This window comes from Drosophila teissieri, chromosome 3R, assembly GCF_016746235.2.
Source record: "Drosophila teissieri strain GT53w chromosome 3R, Prin_Dtei_1.1, whole genome shotgun sequence".
NCBI classification, from domain to species: Eukaryota; Metazoa; Arthropoda; class Insecta; order Diptera; family Drosophilidae; genus Drosophila; species Drosophila teissieri.
The window spans coordinates 3714791-3730938 of record NC_053032.1 but is presented as its reverse complement, the minus strand read 5'-3'; the positions used below and the strand labels follow the sequence as shown (position 1 = coordinate 3730938).

At 43.1% G+C, this 16148-nt stretch overlaps 3 protein-coding genes and 1 long non-coding RNA gene across 8 annotated transcripts in view; 2 read left to right on the top strand and 2 right to left on the bottom strand.

The window, feature by feature from the left end:
• The window catches only part of LOC122620104, a 63265-nt gene extending 58724 nt beyond the window's left edge, over positions 1 to 4541 (top strand). For both annotated transcript variants that reach the window (XM_043797408.1, XM_043797409.1), the window contains 6 exons: positions 285 to 461; positions 531 to 723; positions 1142 to 1406; positions 1468 to 1645; positions 2194 to 2205; positions 2263 to 4541. In XM_043797408.1, coding sequence (XP_043653343.1) covers positions 285 to 461; positions 531 to 723; positions 1142 to 1406; positions 1468 to 1645; positions 2194 to 2205; positions 2263 to 3406 — 1969 coding nt within the window. In that variant the 3' untranslated portion in view covers positions 3407 to 4541. The remainder of the gene's footprint in view (positions 1 to 284; positions 462 to 530; positions 724 to 1141; positions 1407 to 1467; positions 1646 to 2193; positions 2206 to 2262) is intronic.
• Positions 4542 to 5399: 858 nt separating this feature from the next.
• On the bottom strand, positions 5400 to 7926 carry LOC122621011 (pre-mRNA 3'-end-processing factor FIP1). The gene is made up of 4 exons (XM_043798729.1): positions 6369 to 7926; positions 6212 to 6304; positions 6013 to 6083; positions 5400 to 5960 (listed from the first exon to the last, which is right to left on the bottom strand). Exons 1-4 carry the CDS (start codon positions 7786 to 7788, stop codon positions 5460 to 5462), a joined length of 2085 nt encoding a protein of 694 aa, XP_043654664.1. The 5' UTR covers positions 7789 to 7926; the 3' UTR covers positions 5400 to 5459.
• A 145-nt stretch (positions 7927 to 8071) lies between these two features.
• On the top strand, positions 8072 to 9379 carry LOC122621016. The gene is made up of 4 exons (XR_006326174.1): positions 8072 to 8253; positions 8414 to 8509; positions 8935 to 9213; positions 9272 to 9379. It is a non-coding gene; the product is annotated as an uncharacterized LOC122621016 (long non-coding RNA).
• Positions 9064 to 15228, bottom strand: LOC122621009 (dynein axonemal heavy chain 1). 4 transcript variants are annotated; one of them, XM_043798726.1, is made up of 4 exons: positions 14707 to 15228; positions 9470 to 13373; positions 9254 to 9324; positions 9064 to 9201 (listed from the first exon to the last, which is right to left on the bottom strand). In XM_043798726.1, the coding sequence occupies exon 2, from the start codon at positions 13243 to 13245 to the stop codon at positions 10144 to 10146; it is 3102 nt and encodes a 1033-aa protein (XP_043654661.1). In that variant the 5' UTR covers positions 13246 to 13373; positions 14707 to 15228; the 3' UTR covers positions 9064 to 9201; positions 9254 to 9324; positions 9470 to 10143. The 4 variants fall into 4 exon arrangements, with proteins under 4 accessions (XP_043654661.1, XP_043654660.1, XP_043654659.1 ...); XM_043798725.1 differs by lacking the exon at positions 14707 to 15228 and having other exon boundaries at positions 9254 to 9400; positions 9470 to 13471; XM_043798724.1 differs by lacking the exon at positions 14707 to 15228 and having other exon boundaries at positions 9470 to 13471.
• Between the last annotated feature and the right edge of the window lie 920 nt (positions 15229 to 16148).

The following is a 16148-nucleotide window of genomic DNA, read 5'->3' as shown; positions in this document are numbered from 1 at the left end:
ACAGACGGACATGGCCAGATCGACTCGGCTATTGATTCTGATCAAGAATATATATACTTTGTATTGGCGAAAACGCTTTCTTCTCTCTGTTACATACTTGTCAACGAATCTAGTATACCCTTTTACTCTACGAGTAACGGGTATACAAACTAAAAGGAAATTTGATAAATTTCTTGATTATATATTATCATTGCAAGGATATATTAGCCTTATCTTGTTTTCAGTATTTCTTATATCATTTATTTTTTCTTGTATGTATCTTTCTTTATTTTTGTATCTATTAGGGTTTATGAGCGCTTCAAGATACTGAACCATGGACGCAAAGTAAACTTTGTGGACACGATGTTCCAAATGCTCGAGAAGTACTCGAATAACTTAGAGGAGTTGATTCGGGAACGCACTGAACAACTGGACATTGAACGAAAAAAGACTGAACAGCTGCTGAATCGCATGTTACCAAGGTAAGACACTGTCAATCAATAAATAGGTCCAAAACTATATATGTTATGTTATCAAACCCTTGTATACAGCTCGGTTGCTGAAAAACTGAAGATGGGGTTGGCCGTCGATCCGGAAGAATTTTCCGACGTAACCATATACTTTAGTGACATTGTTGGTTTTACAACAATCGCCGCCCATTGCAGTCCAGTACAAGTTGTGGATTTGCTCAACGATCTCTATACGATATTCGATGCCACAATCAACGCCTATAATGTGTATAAGGTAAGGTAACGATTTTTTTGGTGATCTATTTTAATTGTTTTGGTTATTTTTGTGTGTATGTATATTGGGTCATATGGGTACATACTTAACAAAGCTAATGTAAAAATCTATAAATCCGAAATTATTTGATAAAGCATGATAAAGGCATTTTACACTACCGTTATAAGACTGCGGGGACCTGACTTTTTTTAACTCACAAAAATTCCCAACCACAGCCCTCTAGACATCCCGTCTTGAATAATGAAATATTTATCTTCTGACTTCTGCATTCGTAAATCTCGCGGGTATGAGAATATACCACACTCATGGTAGTCCGAATTTCACGTTCTCCTAAGTTACCTGAAGTTTGTTCTTTGGCTTTACACGTATAAGAATGACATTAATCGTTATTTGATTGATTTTCCACTTCTTTGATCAGGTGGAGACAATCGGCGATGCATATATGGTGGTTAGCGGTCTACCCGTGAAAATACCCGACCATGCCGAGCAGATAGCAACCATGGCCTTAGATCTTCTGCATCAAAGTGGTCGTTTTAATGTAAAACATCTTCCCGGAGTTCCACTCCAACTGAGAATCGGCCTCCACACGGGTCCCTGTTGTGCCGGAGTGGTAGGTCTCACGATGCCCAGGTACTGCCTATTTGGAGACACAGTAAACACGGCATCGAGAATGGAGTCGACAGGTAATTGCAGATTGGCGTTTCTAAGTCGCCACACATTAAAGTAACGATATGTGCTTTTAAGGATCCTCCTGGCGCATCCATATGTCCCAGGAAACACGGGATCGACTGGAGGCTCGGGGTGGCTATGACATCGAGCCAAGAGGTCTCATCGACATCAAGGGAAAGGGCATGATGAACACCTTCTGGCTGCTGGGAAAAAAAGGATTCGACAAGCCGCTGCCAGCACCGCCTCCTGTTGGGTGAGAATATTTCAATACAAATAAATATAAGTGAAGATAGCAGTTTGACAATCAATCGGTATTTAAAGGAAGGTTCCCATAGATACTATGAATTTCCCGATTCTCGATTGATCGTGTTTTATTTATTATCACAGTAATAAATATGTTTCCATTTGCTGTTTATACAAAATGATTTTTGTAAAATAAATCCAAATGTGCCAGTCAAATCGATTTATATAAAAATATGAAATGGAACCATTTTTTTAATTTATTTTAAATTTTGTGTAGAACAAATCTTCAGCGAAAAAGTTCGCTGACAACTATGCTTAGCGATTATAAAACGAAGAGTGAGAGCACGAAAAGGACCGCCGCTGCCAGCTGATATGATATGCATTGCATAGAATAAACCGACACAGAGCTGTTGATGCTGCGGCCTTACATTATAATAGTCATAGAAATAACATTGTCTAGCATTAAGTATCTACCGAATTCGATTTGCTGTTAAGACATTTAGTCTTTATTAATGACATATTTATCTTCTGACTTCTGCATTCCTAAAATACCATTAGAGAATCTCACGGGTATGTTAATCTCTTATCTATACTTTTTTGGTAATTCTACTTATTGGTATTTCGCAGATTGGATGAGTCCCTTATACGCAACTCAATAACCCTGAAGGGGCAAGCAAACAAATCTCGGACGAGCACAAATCCCTCCTCTTCGCAGAGCTCCTCGCTGGCTGGGGAAACCGTCGAGGTGAAGGTCGAGATAACACCGCCCGCTAACGCAGACTTGGCCTACGGGGCGAATCTCCCCAACTCGTACTCCCTGGACTCCAATTCCACCAACACCATTAGCCCCAACGCCACCCTTTGTCCAGAGTTTCCGGGCAAGACAACCCCCAGCAGTACCAGTCCACAGTCGCGAAAGCTCTCCGAACTGACTCCAGAAAATCTACTCAACCCGAACAGCTTCAACCGGCTACCGAACTCCACGGGAGGATCCAGCTCCCGGCTGTACAAAAAGATCGAGGAGATGATGGACCTCAGTTCGCCATACAACCATTATAAATGCCTCAGTCCCAGCGAGAGCAACCTCACTCAGTTCTACGACGGGAAATACCTCTACGGCAGTGTGGCGGGCAGAGCGGGTGGTGGACAAGGGGGCGGAGGCAATTGCCCCTCGATGGCTTTGAGCGGAAGCGGGTGTGGGGGAGGAGCCTGTCGGTTCGACAGCAAGCCCGGCTCCAGTCGCCTTCTGCGTCGGCAGTTCAGCTTGGATCGCGACGACCAGCAGGCGAAGGGAGACCAGCAGCACCACCAGTATTCCCTGCAGGCAACCACCTACTCGGGCTTGGTGGGCGGTTGTGGTGGGGGTGTCAAGAGCTCCATGCTGGACATACCTCTGTTGCACGACACTAATCGCAGTCCCAAGGGAACGCTGACGCGGTCCCACAAGCAGAACTCCGCCTCGATCACTCAGGATCTGGAGAAGATCGAAGAGATCCCGCTGTCGCCGGCCTCCTCGCAACACCACAGTAGCCTGGACAGCAATTTGAACCGCAGTCCGCCCTCAAATCTGGAGGCGCAGTCGCCGCCGCTGGCGCCTCTGAGTTCGCCCCAGCTTTCCGCCCCCACATCGCCGGCCCCGTCCAGATCTTTGAACGGGATCTATGCCCAAAACAGCAATAGTGCCAGTTCCTATGGTGCAGTCAACAACAATAATAGGACCCATCCCGGCCAGGAGCTGACCCTTAATGTAGAGCAGCTGTTGAGCAGATAAAGCACAATCAAAGCCCCCAAAACAGGGCGTCGAACAAAGCTTTAGGTCTCATCCGAACCCAGTTTGAGTGTGCGAGTGTGTAAGTGGGCGGGAGGTCAAGCGGGAGAAATGTTGTTTTATAACCATGTTCCACTGACATCTACTCCTTATATATTTTCATAAAATATGACTTTAAAAATATGAGTATGCCTCGTGTAGGGGTGAATGTGCCAGTGGAACAAATCAAAAAATCAGTACTGCGATTTCTGAAGCTTATAATTTTTCATTAGGCTAACCATTTTCATACAATACAGTTGAACATATTTCCGAACTGCCTACTTTTTCTACGCTCTTCGCCTAAATTTTAATGATTCACCGAGCGTTAGAAATTGTGGCAACATAAAAAATCTGGTACCTTAAGGAAGGGATACCTTATAATTGTACTTACCAAAAGAATAATAGTTTTTAGCTTAGAAACTCGTAAAACTTATTTCAAATTAATGAACTTTTAAATATGTATTCAAAATTTGAAAGTCTAGCCTAATTTGGCGAAAAATCATCAGCGGACTACATTTCCCCAACGATTCTTCCCAGTCCCAAAGTGCGGTGTGAGTATGTGAATGTTATCAATTAAAAAATGTTGTGACGTAAAAGCAAAGTACCTCGATCTAGGGCAGCTTGCTTCTAGCTGCAAATAAAATGTAGTACAATTTAGTTCAAGATGTGACTAATAACATAGTTCGCTTCCCAATTTCAACAGCAAAAAACCTTCCGTTATAATAAACATTACTTATTTATATACATTTTAGTTTACGAAAAGGTTCATATTAAATGGCAGACGACATTGATGGTTACTAATTATTTTAAAACTTCGTATATAGAAGACAGGTAACAAAAGAAGGAATTATTATAAACTTTTCAACAAGAACTGCAACTAAAACATATAAAATTGTAATGAAAATGTCCGCATACTGAATATCTGATCTTCAAATGCTAACTGTACTTTTGTTTCACCCGTGTGGATTTTCAAATATATATACTTATAAATATAGGTACATAAAGTTCCTTTATAAAGAAAAAAATTAGATTAATTTTTAATAATAATTGGGAATATTATTAAATATAGTGGAAATCTAAAAATACCTATGAAATAAGAATCGCTTACGTGAATTTAGTTTTCTAAAGACAATCGTTGTTACTTTAAAGCAAAACCAAATGTAGAAAAATATTAAGGGCTTGTTCCGTGTCATAATATATATTGTATATTTTCTAACCGCTCTACCATAGCCTAGTTATATTGTAATCTTCACCTATCCTATGCGTATGTGTCAAAAATAAATAATAGAAGAAATTAAACTAATATCAATACTTATACAAAGTCTGTGCGTGACAGTTTTGGGCGTGGCAACGTCAGTCAACAAACTTGCTCTGCGTCTCCCTCTGGAATCTACATACCTAATGTCAGCTTTTATAGTTCCTGAGAAATCGACGTTCATACGGACGGACAGACAGGCGGGCATGGTCAGATCGACTCGGCTAATGGTCCTGATCAAGAATAGATATACTTTAAATGGTCGAAAACGGTTCCTTCTACCTCTTACATACTTTTCAACAAATCTAGCTACTTCTGTTACTAAAAGCCACATGCTTAATCTCAATTTCTCGTTCTCACCCACACTACCTGAGTAACGAGTATCTGATAGTTGAGAAACTGGATTATTTATTTATTTTTTGGTTATTTCAATGACTTGTGGGAAAGTTTCAATCAGACGGACAAGGCCCTATCGACTCGGTTGTTGAATGAATGTATATACTCGTACTATATGATCACACATATCTCATCTACATCCAACATCTAGCTGGAGTCAGGGGTATACGAATTAACATATTCACATTAAATTATTTAAAACCCAAATTTTTTGTTTACCTCCTCTAAAAACGCCATTCGTTTTTGAGAGTATTATTTTTGTTTAGTATGTTTTTTTGTTTAGTTTGTATTTTTTTGTTTATTTTTATTATTATGTTATACAGCTTAGATGGTTTCTTCTTGTTCTCAAAAGTACATAATCAAGTGCTATTCGTCCTCGTCTTTGTCCTTTCGATATGATTTTTTCTTTTCGCTGCGACTAGAGGATCCGGTGTTGCTGGTGCTACTCTTGCTGCTTCGTTCGCTTCGATCTTTCTCACGGGACTTGGACTTGCGACGGCTGGACTTTTCGCGGGATCGTGAACGTTCCCGACGAGAGCTCTCTTTATCTTTTTCCTTCTCTTTATCCTTGTCCTTTTCCTTATCTTTGTCCTTTTCTTTATCTTTCTCCTTTTCTTTATCTTTTTCCTTATCTTTGTCACGAGAACGCTCTTTTTCGCGATGTCGTTCGCGTTCTTTTAGGTCACGTACCTTGCGCTTTTCTTCTTTCAACAGATGCAAATAGTCTTCAAAGTATTCCTCACGATAGGACGAGTCCAGTGCTCGGTACCTTGGATCCGCCTCAAACTTTTTCTTAATATCGTACCACCTGGTGTGCCTCTCGATGTCATGTCGCTCCCGCAGCATGTCAAGAAAGTCCTTTCTCAGCTGTATAAAAAAATATTATAATATCTCCAAAATGTCGCATTTATAAACATACCTGATCTTTCTTTAACAGTTTTTCCTTCTCGCGTCTTCTGCGCTCACGATCATCGTCGTAGGCGCCACGATCTGCAATAAAGATGGCAAAAGGCATTTTACTTTTAATGTATCTGTCCAGAACTGCGTTAGCTTAATAAATAACAATAATTTCAATATTAAATCGTACGAGTAGCTTAAAAATTTAGTTTTGTACTTACCGCCCATGACCAATCTCTGTGGCGGTGCCACACCGATTCTCATCTGTGGCGGCGCATTTGCTCCCATCATCATTCCTGGTGGCGGTCCCATGTCTGCAAGAGAAAATATAAATAAGCCGGGCATAGGACATGTTAAATCAAAATATCCTGAACGCACTCATATTTGGAGGCATGCGCATGTTGGGTGGCATAATGCCGCGTAAATTAGGTGGTGGACCGCCCATCTGCGGCGGTGGCACACTCATCCCAGGAGGGGGTATGCCCAGTGGAGGCGTTTGCATATGCGCGTGACCTGGAGTTAGCTCTTTAATCCCACTGGGTACCCATCCGGCATTGTCATTGTTCCACTGCGACTCTTGTGTGGGCTCATAGCCGTAGTCAAAGGGTTCTGGCTCGTGAAAGAAGGGTTCCTCAGAGGCGCCGGGTAGCGGGAAGTTAGGTGCCATGGGTCCCAATCCACCACGAGAATACTCCCGGCACTCGGCGGTCATCACCTGAATGGCGTTCTCCTTAACGGCTCTCTCCCGATCACCCCCCCTATCACCACCAGTGGTTGAGATGGGTCTTGGCGGACGCTGCATTAATCCCATTCCGGATCGCGACTGGTGTTGCATCATAGGCGGCATTCCCGGTGGGGGCATTTGCATTCCGCTTTCTCCTCCCATTCCTACCATCGAGTGGATACTGTGCATTCCAGGAGGGCCCATGCCCATGCCGCCATCTGTGAGGATTCCAATAGGTGCATTTTGATTTACATTCTGAGTGAGGCTGGCCAGTCCGACACCGCTCTCCGCCACGCGGAAGCGTTTTTGGCGTTCACAATAAGCGCGCCACGTCTCTTCGTTAAATCCGTAGTTGAAGTAGTCAGTAATATCCGCTCCTGGCTTGCGCCACGGCTTCTCCTCAAGCGAATCAATACTGAACTCGTGCACGGCCACTCCGTTGATGGTGCCGGCACCTTCAAAGTCCTCTATACTGAACTTTCCCGCCTGACCAGACGGTTTGGCCTTGTCTCCGGCAACACCGGTGCCTCCAGCCAAAAGGTTGGGTCGCTGCTTGATGTTGTAGGTGCTGGGGGCCTGTTTAATGTCCCCGATAACCACATTGATATCGTCGTCTGAGTCGTCGTCTTCGTCATCATCGGATCCTGAGCCATTTCTTTCCCTCCTGGCGGCAGGACCATCGCTCATCTCGTCGTCCTCTGGGTCTGGCGATGATCGGGCGTCCGCCCTATCCGCGCACCGACCACGATCCCGTTCTCTGTCGCGCTCCCTCCTGCTCCGGCTTTCCTTGCTGGGTAAAGCTTCCTCGTCCTCCTCCATTTCCTGCGCGGGATCGTCGAACTCAGAGTACTCGGGCACCTCTTCCTTTGGACAGCGCGGCGAGTCGTCAGCGGAATCAGTGCCTACCGAAGCGCCCATCTTTTCGCCGGCCACCAATTCAGCTAATGCCTGAGCCTCAGCCACCGACTCATGTTCCGCCATCAGAGAATCCCTGCCGTTTCCCAGCTCGCCGGTCGTCGAGTCAGGATTCGAGGTTCCATATAGCCAGCTGTCCTCATTTGTGTCATCTGCCATTGTAGTTTCTCAGAAATGCGGAAACGGCAGCTCAGATTCCAAAGCGATTGACAAAAATTTTACAAGAAACACAGGGCGCCAGTGTGACCACCCCAATAAATACCACTTCCTCTGACAGTAAATATCATAATATGGTTCTGTTTCAATTAAAATATTATTTTTTACTTAATTAGATTTCTATATTAATGCCTAGTATTCTGGCATCAGGCATATCTAAGAAGATATCACAAAAAAGGCAACAATTTTTGGTTGCAAAATTTTGGTTGAAGTCTTTAAACAGTAGTATTCAGTCGGTCGAAAAAAAATACTAAATGCCGTCCAAGAAAAATATAATTTTATACATTCCTTGAGCTATCGATCACTCTCGATAGACCACCGCGGCTTGTTTACATTTGTTTACAATCTGAAAATAAGTTTTGATCAGTGATAAGTTATGACTCATAACTAATGCTACAGCAATAGCAGGTAACATAGTTTATTATTTTTAGGGACAATTTCTGTGTTCTATACAAAACACAATAATTTTAAATAAAAGTACAATAACTTTAAAATTTACAAAAATATTTTACTTATTAAAAAATCAGAAATTGATATGAAAACTTTAGCTAAATGGCTTACGTTTCAGATACTCCTCAAATGTTCCACCTCTTGGAATGAAGCGTCGTCGTGTAATTATACTCGATTTTTGTAGAGTAAAAGTGTGTACTAAATTCGTTGAAAGGTATGTAACAGGTGGACGGAAGCGTTTCCGACCATATAGAGTATATATATATATTCCTGGTTATATATATATATGGTATATATATTTCTTGCAATTAACGTTTTTTCTTGAGGAACTCGATTATGGCGTTCTATCTTGTTTCTTTTTATTTTTCGATTATTTCAATAGCAGCTATATGATATAGTGGTGCTGCCCATTCTACCTGAAATAGAAAAAAGACTCTCGGCAAAGTTTCAATTAGACAGACAAGGGTCTATCGACTTGGTTGTTAATCAAGAATGTATGTACTCGTACTATATGATCGCACATACCTCATCTACTGCATTGCAACATCTGTCTGAAATCAAGGGAATACGAATTAACATATTCACATGAAATTATTTAGTTTGTATTTTGTAGTTTATTTTTATTATTATGTTTTACAGCTTAGACGGATTTTGCTTGTTAGTCGAGTACGTTCCCGACGAGAGCTCTCTTTGTCCTTTCCTGTCCTTTATCCCAGTCCTTTTTCATATCTTTGTCCTTCTCTTTATCTTTCTCCTTTTCTTTATCTTTATCCTTGTCAAGAGATCGCTAGTCTTCAAAGTACTCCTCACGATAGATCGAGTCCAGTGATCGGTACCTTGGATCCCCCTAGTGTGCCTCTCGATGTCATTGCGCTCCCGCAGCATTTCAAGGAAGGCCTTTCTCAGCTGTATAAAAAAGTATTATAATATCTCAAAAATATCGCTTTTATAAACATACGTGATTATTTTATAAAAGTATTTCCTTCAAGAGCCTTCTCCGCTCACGATAACCGTCGTAGGCGTCACGAACTGAAATGTAGAGGGCATAAAGCATTTTACTTTCAATGTATCTGCCCAGAATTGCGTTAGGATTGTCAGCATTAAGCTTAATAAATAACAAAAATTTCAATATTAAATCGTAGGAGTAGCTTGAAAATGTTAGTTTTGTACTTACTGCCCATGACCAATCTCTGTGGCGGTGCTACACCCATTTTCATCTGCGGCGGCGCACTCATATTTGGGGCTAAATTTGGTGGTGGACCGCCCATCTGCGGCGGTGGCACAGTCATCTCAGATTCGGTATGCCCGGTGGAGGCTGCTGCATATGAGTATAGTTAGCTCTTTAGTCCCACTGGGTACCCATCCGGCATTGTCATTGTTCTGCGACTCTTGTGTGGGCTCATAGTCGTAGTAGGCTCGTGAAAGAAGGGTTCCTCAGAGGCGCCGGGTAGCGGGAAGCTTGGCGCAATGGGTCCCAATCCACCACAAAAATACTCCCGGCACTCGGCGGTCATTACCTGAATGACATTCTCCTAAACCGTTTGGCTGTCCTCTTCTCAGGAAACAAACTTGCGCTACGTCTATGTTCTTTCTATATTTTATAGTTCCTGAGATCTTGACGTTCATACGGACGGACAGACCGACATATCCAGATCGACTCGGATAGTAATCCTGATCAAGAATATATATGCCTTACTAAGAATCTTGTATACCCATTTATTTTACGAGTAACGGGTATAAAGAGGAGCACCATCCCAGAGCCCAGTCGAACCATTGTTTCAGGCAGATAGATGTCTATCCAGAAACTATCTTGTAATGCATTAAAACGATTTCAACAACTACAGTATTTTATAGTATATCCCTGCGACACTTGCGGAGTTGTTTGCGCAACAGCAGAGCATCCAATTCGGCCTGCTTTCGCCTCTCTTCCTCCTCGATGGCGCACCGAATTTCTTCCGCCTCGTTGTTGGCCTTCTCTGAGATGATATGGACTTCGAGCAGGAAGTCCAAGATTCCCTTACGTATAAGGTACTGATAGTTCATCGCTACAGAGTACTTAATCTCTTGCCCGGTTACCCCGCCTAGTTCTTGCCAGTGAATGTACATCCAGTTCTCATTTCGAATATCCTTAATGCTATTGTAAAGTGGAACGAAATCGTCGATCTTTGCAATGAACGTTTTAGCCACCTCCATAATCTCGATTTTTTCGTGAAATGTTTTCATTGACTCGGTGAGTTCGTCGCGAAGCCTCATTAGACTATTCCACACATCATCCAAGTCCAGCTGCGCTATCGGGTTGCCCAAGGTAGCGTCCTCAAGCTTTAGGAAGTTTGCGCAGGCGTACCACAGGTTTTTATAGGGATTAAAGCTCGCGATTATGCTCTCCAGGAATTCAACAGAGAGTGGCTCTAGCTCAAATAGTTCCTGCCGGAATTGCAGAGTTTGGCTGATCTTCTCGAGCTCCTTAATCAAGGCCCACGTCTTTTTAATATCTACTGACGTCTCCTGGGCGCGGTTCGTATTAAACGCCAGTGAGTAGGCCTGTACCTCGTCGTTGAGGGACTCCAGACGCTCCTCAAACGCCTGGCACTCGCTGGCGTGTAGGCGGAGAAACTCCTCAATGTCCAACTTCTGCTCGTCTTTCAAGGTGGACAGTCGCACCATTATCTGGTGCGGCCATGCATACACGTTCCACTTCATGGCGAACTGGTGGTCACTCAGGTTGTAAAAGAAGCTGTCCAGCAGGTCGTACTCCAGCCACATAACCTGAATGTCAGCCTTTAGCTCATCCACTAAATCCGGAACAGTCTGTGCAAAGTCGCGAATCTCGTACAGGTGTTCAATGCTAATTGGACGTTCTGCGATTCTGCGGAACATCTCCAGGCAACGGTCCAGCAGAGCCTCATTCGTCTCATACATTCGGTCAACGTAATACTCGAAAATCCGCCTCACGACTTCAATGCGTTTCTTTATCATAAACTGCTTCATTGTATCCACGTTTATGTAAAACGGTCCAATGGTAATAAAGGCAGGCAGGATTTCGCGAACCTCCTCCTTCAATCGCTTGTTTTCGAGAATGTCCCGCTTTACCTCCGAGGATGGCTTGTGGGCTTGAGCATATGCCTGCATATAGGTTGTGATATTAAGAAGATAGAAGTCGATAAACCTTTCGTAGTGTCGGGCGTATGCCCTGAGGGGCAGCACCGCCTTGGCGTAGCAGTTCTTCAGAAGCTCATTCTCCTTCAGGAACCTGTCCTCAATAAGCTCTACCGTGAGAATATACAGGTTAGGGGCGAACTTCAAAAAACTCATGACAGAACCATCTATGCACCTTACGCCAGCCGATTTCTCCAGGCACTTCTTAAAGATCTCGACCAGCCCCGGCTGGAACTCATCCGGGTCAGTGGAGTAAAATACCTTGCGATCATCGCTGATGCCGAGGGTCATGGCAAATACAGGTTTTTGAAAAGGAAACTCGGTGTCTATGTAGTTGTTGGTCCACTTGTAGTTGGACTTCAATTCAAGGAATTGCAGGCAAGGGTCGCAAACGAAGTGCGAGAAGTTTATCAGAGACGTCTCGAGCAGCACCTCCATTGACTCCTGCATACGGAACTTGACCTGCAGTATAAACCGAGAGATTTTGCACATGAGATAGACCGTCCAAGTGGTGAGTGAGATGTCCAGCCAGCCCTTTCCCAGGGCTCGGAGTACTACGGTAATGACCGTTGTCAGCTGTTGCGGCCAATAGACCTTAAGGAACGTGGCAACGTTGTCGCTATGCGACTCCTGCGCCTGCAGGAAGTCCACTAGTGCCAGGGGTTTGCTAAAGCTGCAGATGAAGATCGAAAGTGTTTCGATGTACTGGCACTCGATAGCCACTCCGGCCATGGCCTCGATGCCACCGCCACAGTAAAACAAACTAGCCTTTAGGAAGTCATACCGCTTCTCTTGCATGGTTATGCCAAGGGCCTGCAGTTCAAGGCGCTCCCTCCCGGAAACGTCCACGGCGAAGGACCGGGGCAGAAATTCCTTGAGGTTAATGTTCCGGAACTGAGGAAATTCTTTGGGCATCTTAAGGATAAACTGCTCCAACTCGTATAGGGCCATTAGCCGCTCGAACACCAAGTTTACCTCGGAGCGTAGTCGCCTCTTGCACTGCGCGGACGCCATAGCCGCCTGCAGGACCGATTCGATGGGCTTAAAGCTATAGAACACGGTGGACTCAATATCCTCGTGCAGGACGCAATCCACGATCAGCTCCATTAGCATTAGCTGCTCTCCCTTGTGCCGCTCGTGAACAGCGGCCTGCAGCCGCTTGATGTACTTGTGCGGGTCTTCGGCCATGAACATGAACTGAAGCTTAGGTACCGTGTAGGTGCATCCGTCCTCCAGCGATAAAAGTGTCCAAAGGTCGGAGTCCTCGTGGTGAGCGGTAACAGCTGCCATGCCCCACTGGCAGTTTAGCAGGCTTTGGTTATAGGGCAGGTACGCCTTCGCTGGAAGCGGGTAGTGGGCATCTCCGACAACTCCCAGCTCAAACCAGGCCGCCGGAGAGTTTATGTCAAAGTTGCTGTCGTCGAAGTAGCTCAGGGGAAACTTGTGTGGGAAGGCGAATTCGGACATTACATTGTATTGTTCCTCGGTGGGCTGGAGGACGTTGTCAGTGAGTCCCGCCTTGGCCAGCTCTTTCACTAGGTTGATCTTCTGGTACTGACGACGCCTCCGGTCCACTTCAACGTCTTTTGGAAGATGCCGCTTTGGCACGTAGCGGGTCTGGATCACTTTCGGAAGAATCGTAGGCAGTGGAAAACGGTGTGCCTTTCCCATCTTGTCCATTAGAGTGAGCCATCGTTGCGCCTCCTGAATAGGGTAATATACATCTGTGAGCTGATTCCGTGGAATATATAGCTCCTGATAGTTCATCATAGTAGTTCCCGGTCGGGGCGGCATGATGCAGATAGCTTTTTCAGCCTCACGCTTAAATTGAGTGTCATCTTGTCCCTTGTTGCTAATTGAACTGGTGCTGCTCGCATATGATTCCTGGGAACCTTCATAATTGTGTCCCACCTCTAAGTTTTCTGGATCCATATGAAATATATTATTAAGGTGAATTTAAATGGGAAAGTGACGTTCCTTCCAAAAATGTGTATTTATTGATTGTTACAAAATAAATATATAATTGTTGACTTTTACTTAACGTAAATCAAACAAGAGAGCGCTATATTCGAGTTCCCCGACTATCTTGTACCCGTTACTCAGCTAGTGGATGTGCGAAGGAGAAATTTCAACACTGACACTTCTTGGCGGTGTGTGGGCGTTAGAGTGGGCGTGGCAATATGGGTCAACAAACTTGCGCTGCGTCTATGTCTATGTAGTTTGCATGCTTTCTCATTGAGTAAAGGGTATGCTAGATTCGTTGAAAAGTATATAAATTCTTGATCAGGATCAACAGCCGAGTTGAATTGCCCATGTCCGTCTGTACGTCCGTCTGTCCGACTGTCCGTATGAAAGACTTGATCTAAGGAACTATCAAAGCTACGTTATTAAAATCAAGCCACATTATTAAAATAGGTTTTCATTTTTATACCCGCTACTTGTAGAGTAAAAGAATATACTAGATTCGCGGAAAAGTATGTAATAAATAGAAGGAAGCGTTTCTGGCCATATAAAGTACATATATATATTCTTTATCATGACCGTATGCATGCATCGGTCTCAGGAATGAAACGCTATAGTCGCTAGTTCCCCGACTTTCACCAGCTGAGTAGCGGCTGTCAGATAAGCCGGAAATTCGACTATAGCGTTCGCTCTTCTTTTAATTACAAACAAAATTAAAAAAATATTTAACATTCTATTTATTTAAGAAGTCCAGCTTAAAGTATTTGGTAAATGATCAACAATAATTTAGTTTAGCCTAAAAATAAAAACTTTAAATCCTGCCGCTAGAAAGTTATTTAAAGTTCATTAAAAATTCATACAATAGTAATGACCTGTAAGAAGTAAACCACTCGCAATCTCTAGAGCAGTCCCTTTACAGGTTGGTAAGGCAGTCTATTTGTGCTATTACACTTTCTTTAGCTGAGTAACGGATATCTTAAAGTAGTGGCGTTCCATTTTATTTTGGTGTATCTTTGGTACTTTTCTTCCAGGATATGAAATGACAATAACATAGTAGACAGAACTAGTGTTCCATTTTGGTAGTCAGTTTATTCTTGTCATTTTAGGTATTACTCCTTTAATATGTGATGCCTTTTACACATTTTTCGGGCGTATCCATTTTCAAATAAACTAGATTGAGCTTTAAAAATGCTAAAACGGCAACACTCGTGCCAGTTCAGGTTCTGCCACCCCAATCGAACATGTTCGAAGTTGTGGGAACATTTTCTACAAAAAAATATTTATGCGACTTACAAAACGCGCTCTTTATTGCTGCACGATTTCACTCGCGTTGTCGTTTCCCCTAAACACCGAAAGATATGGCTAGTTGACTAAGAAGTAATTCGATATTAATATATATTTTTTTGGAATCACATGTAGTTTTTTTTTTGGGTTAGATCGCATTTTCTGCATGGCGAAGTCTGTTACGTTTTCTTGTCGGATATATTTTATGTGCGGTGAGATCCGATGCGGTGCGTGTGTGTGTCGAGCTAATTTAGAGTGAAAATATTGCGTTTTGTTGGCGTTGCTGTTGTTTGTTGCCATCGCCATAGCCATCGGCATCCCAGCCCGTGGTATCGAAGTATCAGTATCGAAAGTATCGGCAGAAAGCCCAAGCCGAAACTAGTCGATTGTTCAATTCCCAAAAGCGCGGGCCCTTCTACAATTGCGTTCGTTCTCCTTCGCGAGTGCGTATTTGTGGCCGTGTACGAGTGCATTCGTATGTGTGCACTCGGAATTCCTCTTCCATTCCAATTGCCGCTTGCCTCTCTCGCAGGTGAGTAACGCCACGGCGCGGAGGCATTTTCCAGCTGCTCCACCTTTGCTTCCGATTTGGGCTATATTAGTCATCACAGCCATTGCCGTGGGTTCATGGTTTAATTAAAAAAGTGGCGGTAGTCCACTGTTTCTTGCTCTGCTTCCCGCCGCGCCCATTCGCCATGGAAGTGGCAGCGGCAGCAGGCGGTGCCGAAGAGAGCCGCCGCGAAGCAACAGCCAACTAAGAGAGCAAAAGAGCTCACACGTGTCGGCGGCTAAGAGAGAGCGCCCAGGGACGTGGGCGCCCTTTGTGAGAGGGATGAATATATACATATGTAGGATAAGAAGAAGGCTACTATTTCGAATTTTATTTTTTGTATTCCATAAAATAAAACAAATTTATGTATGTTCCGCACAGATTATTTCTATATGTGCATATCAAAAACTCTAAAGCCCATGGCTCATTAGGAAATAGTTTAATTTATTTAATATTAAATCAGTTCAAAATGATTATGAAAGGCTATTTTTTTAATTGATTTTGATGACCAATTAACGGTAATTCAATTAATAAAATAGTATTTATTTGGCTTATTTGGATCCATGAAATGTTTAAAGAAGTAAACCTCTGAGCTATAACTATAATTCGCTTTTCATTTTTTTGTTAAGTAAATTTGGTTAAAACAAATATAAATTATATTTTCGACAATAGTTTTCCGTTTGAGATAAAAAACTCTTTATTTCGGGAATGCGGGTATAAGTAGGAATTTGTATGCTACTTCGAATATATTGGATACTTTATTTTTAGTAATACTATTATTACCCATATTATTATTATTAACCCATATAGTTAAATAGGAAACCTTTTTTTTTACGACTTCTAACGTATGTTCAAAAAGATGTATTTTATTATCGATCTTTCTCGTTTTCGTTTTAATAGC

What these genes read in the sequence shown, in the direction of transcription:
- LOC122621011 (XM_043798729.1), bottom strand. Translation starts at nt 7,788, where the DNA reads ATGGCAGATGACACAAATGAGGACAGCTGGCTATATGGAACCTCGAAT. An exon ending in GCGCATGCCTCCAAATATGA is followed by an intron (nt 6,305 to 6,368) that starts GTGCGTTCAGGA and finishes TTTCTCTTGCAG; the next exon opens with ACATGGGACCGCCACCAGGA. An exon ending in AACTGTTAAAGAAAGATCAG is followed by an intron (nt 5,961 to 6,012) that starts GTATGTTTATAA and finishes TTTTTTATACAG; the next exon opens with CTGAGAAAGGACTTTCTTGA.
- LOC122621009 (XM_043798725.1), bottom strand. Translation starts at nt 13,383, where the DNA reads ATGGATCCAGAAAACTTAGAGGTGGGACACAATTATGAAGGTTCCCAG.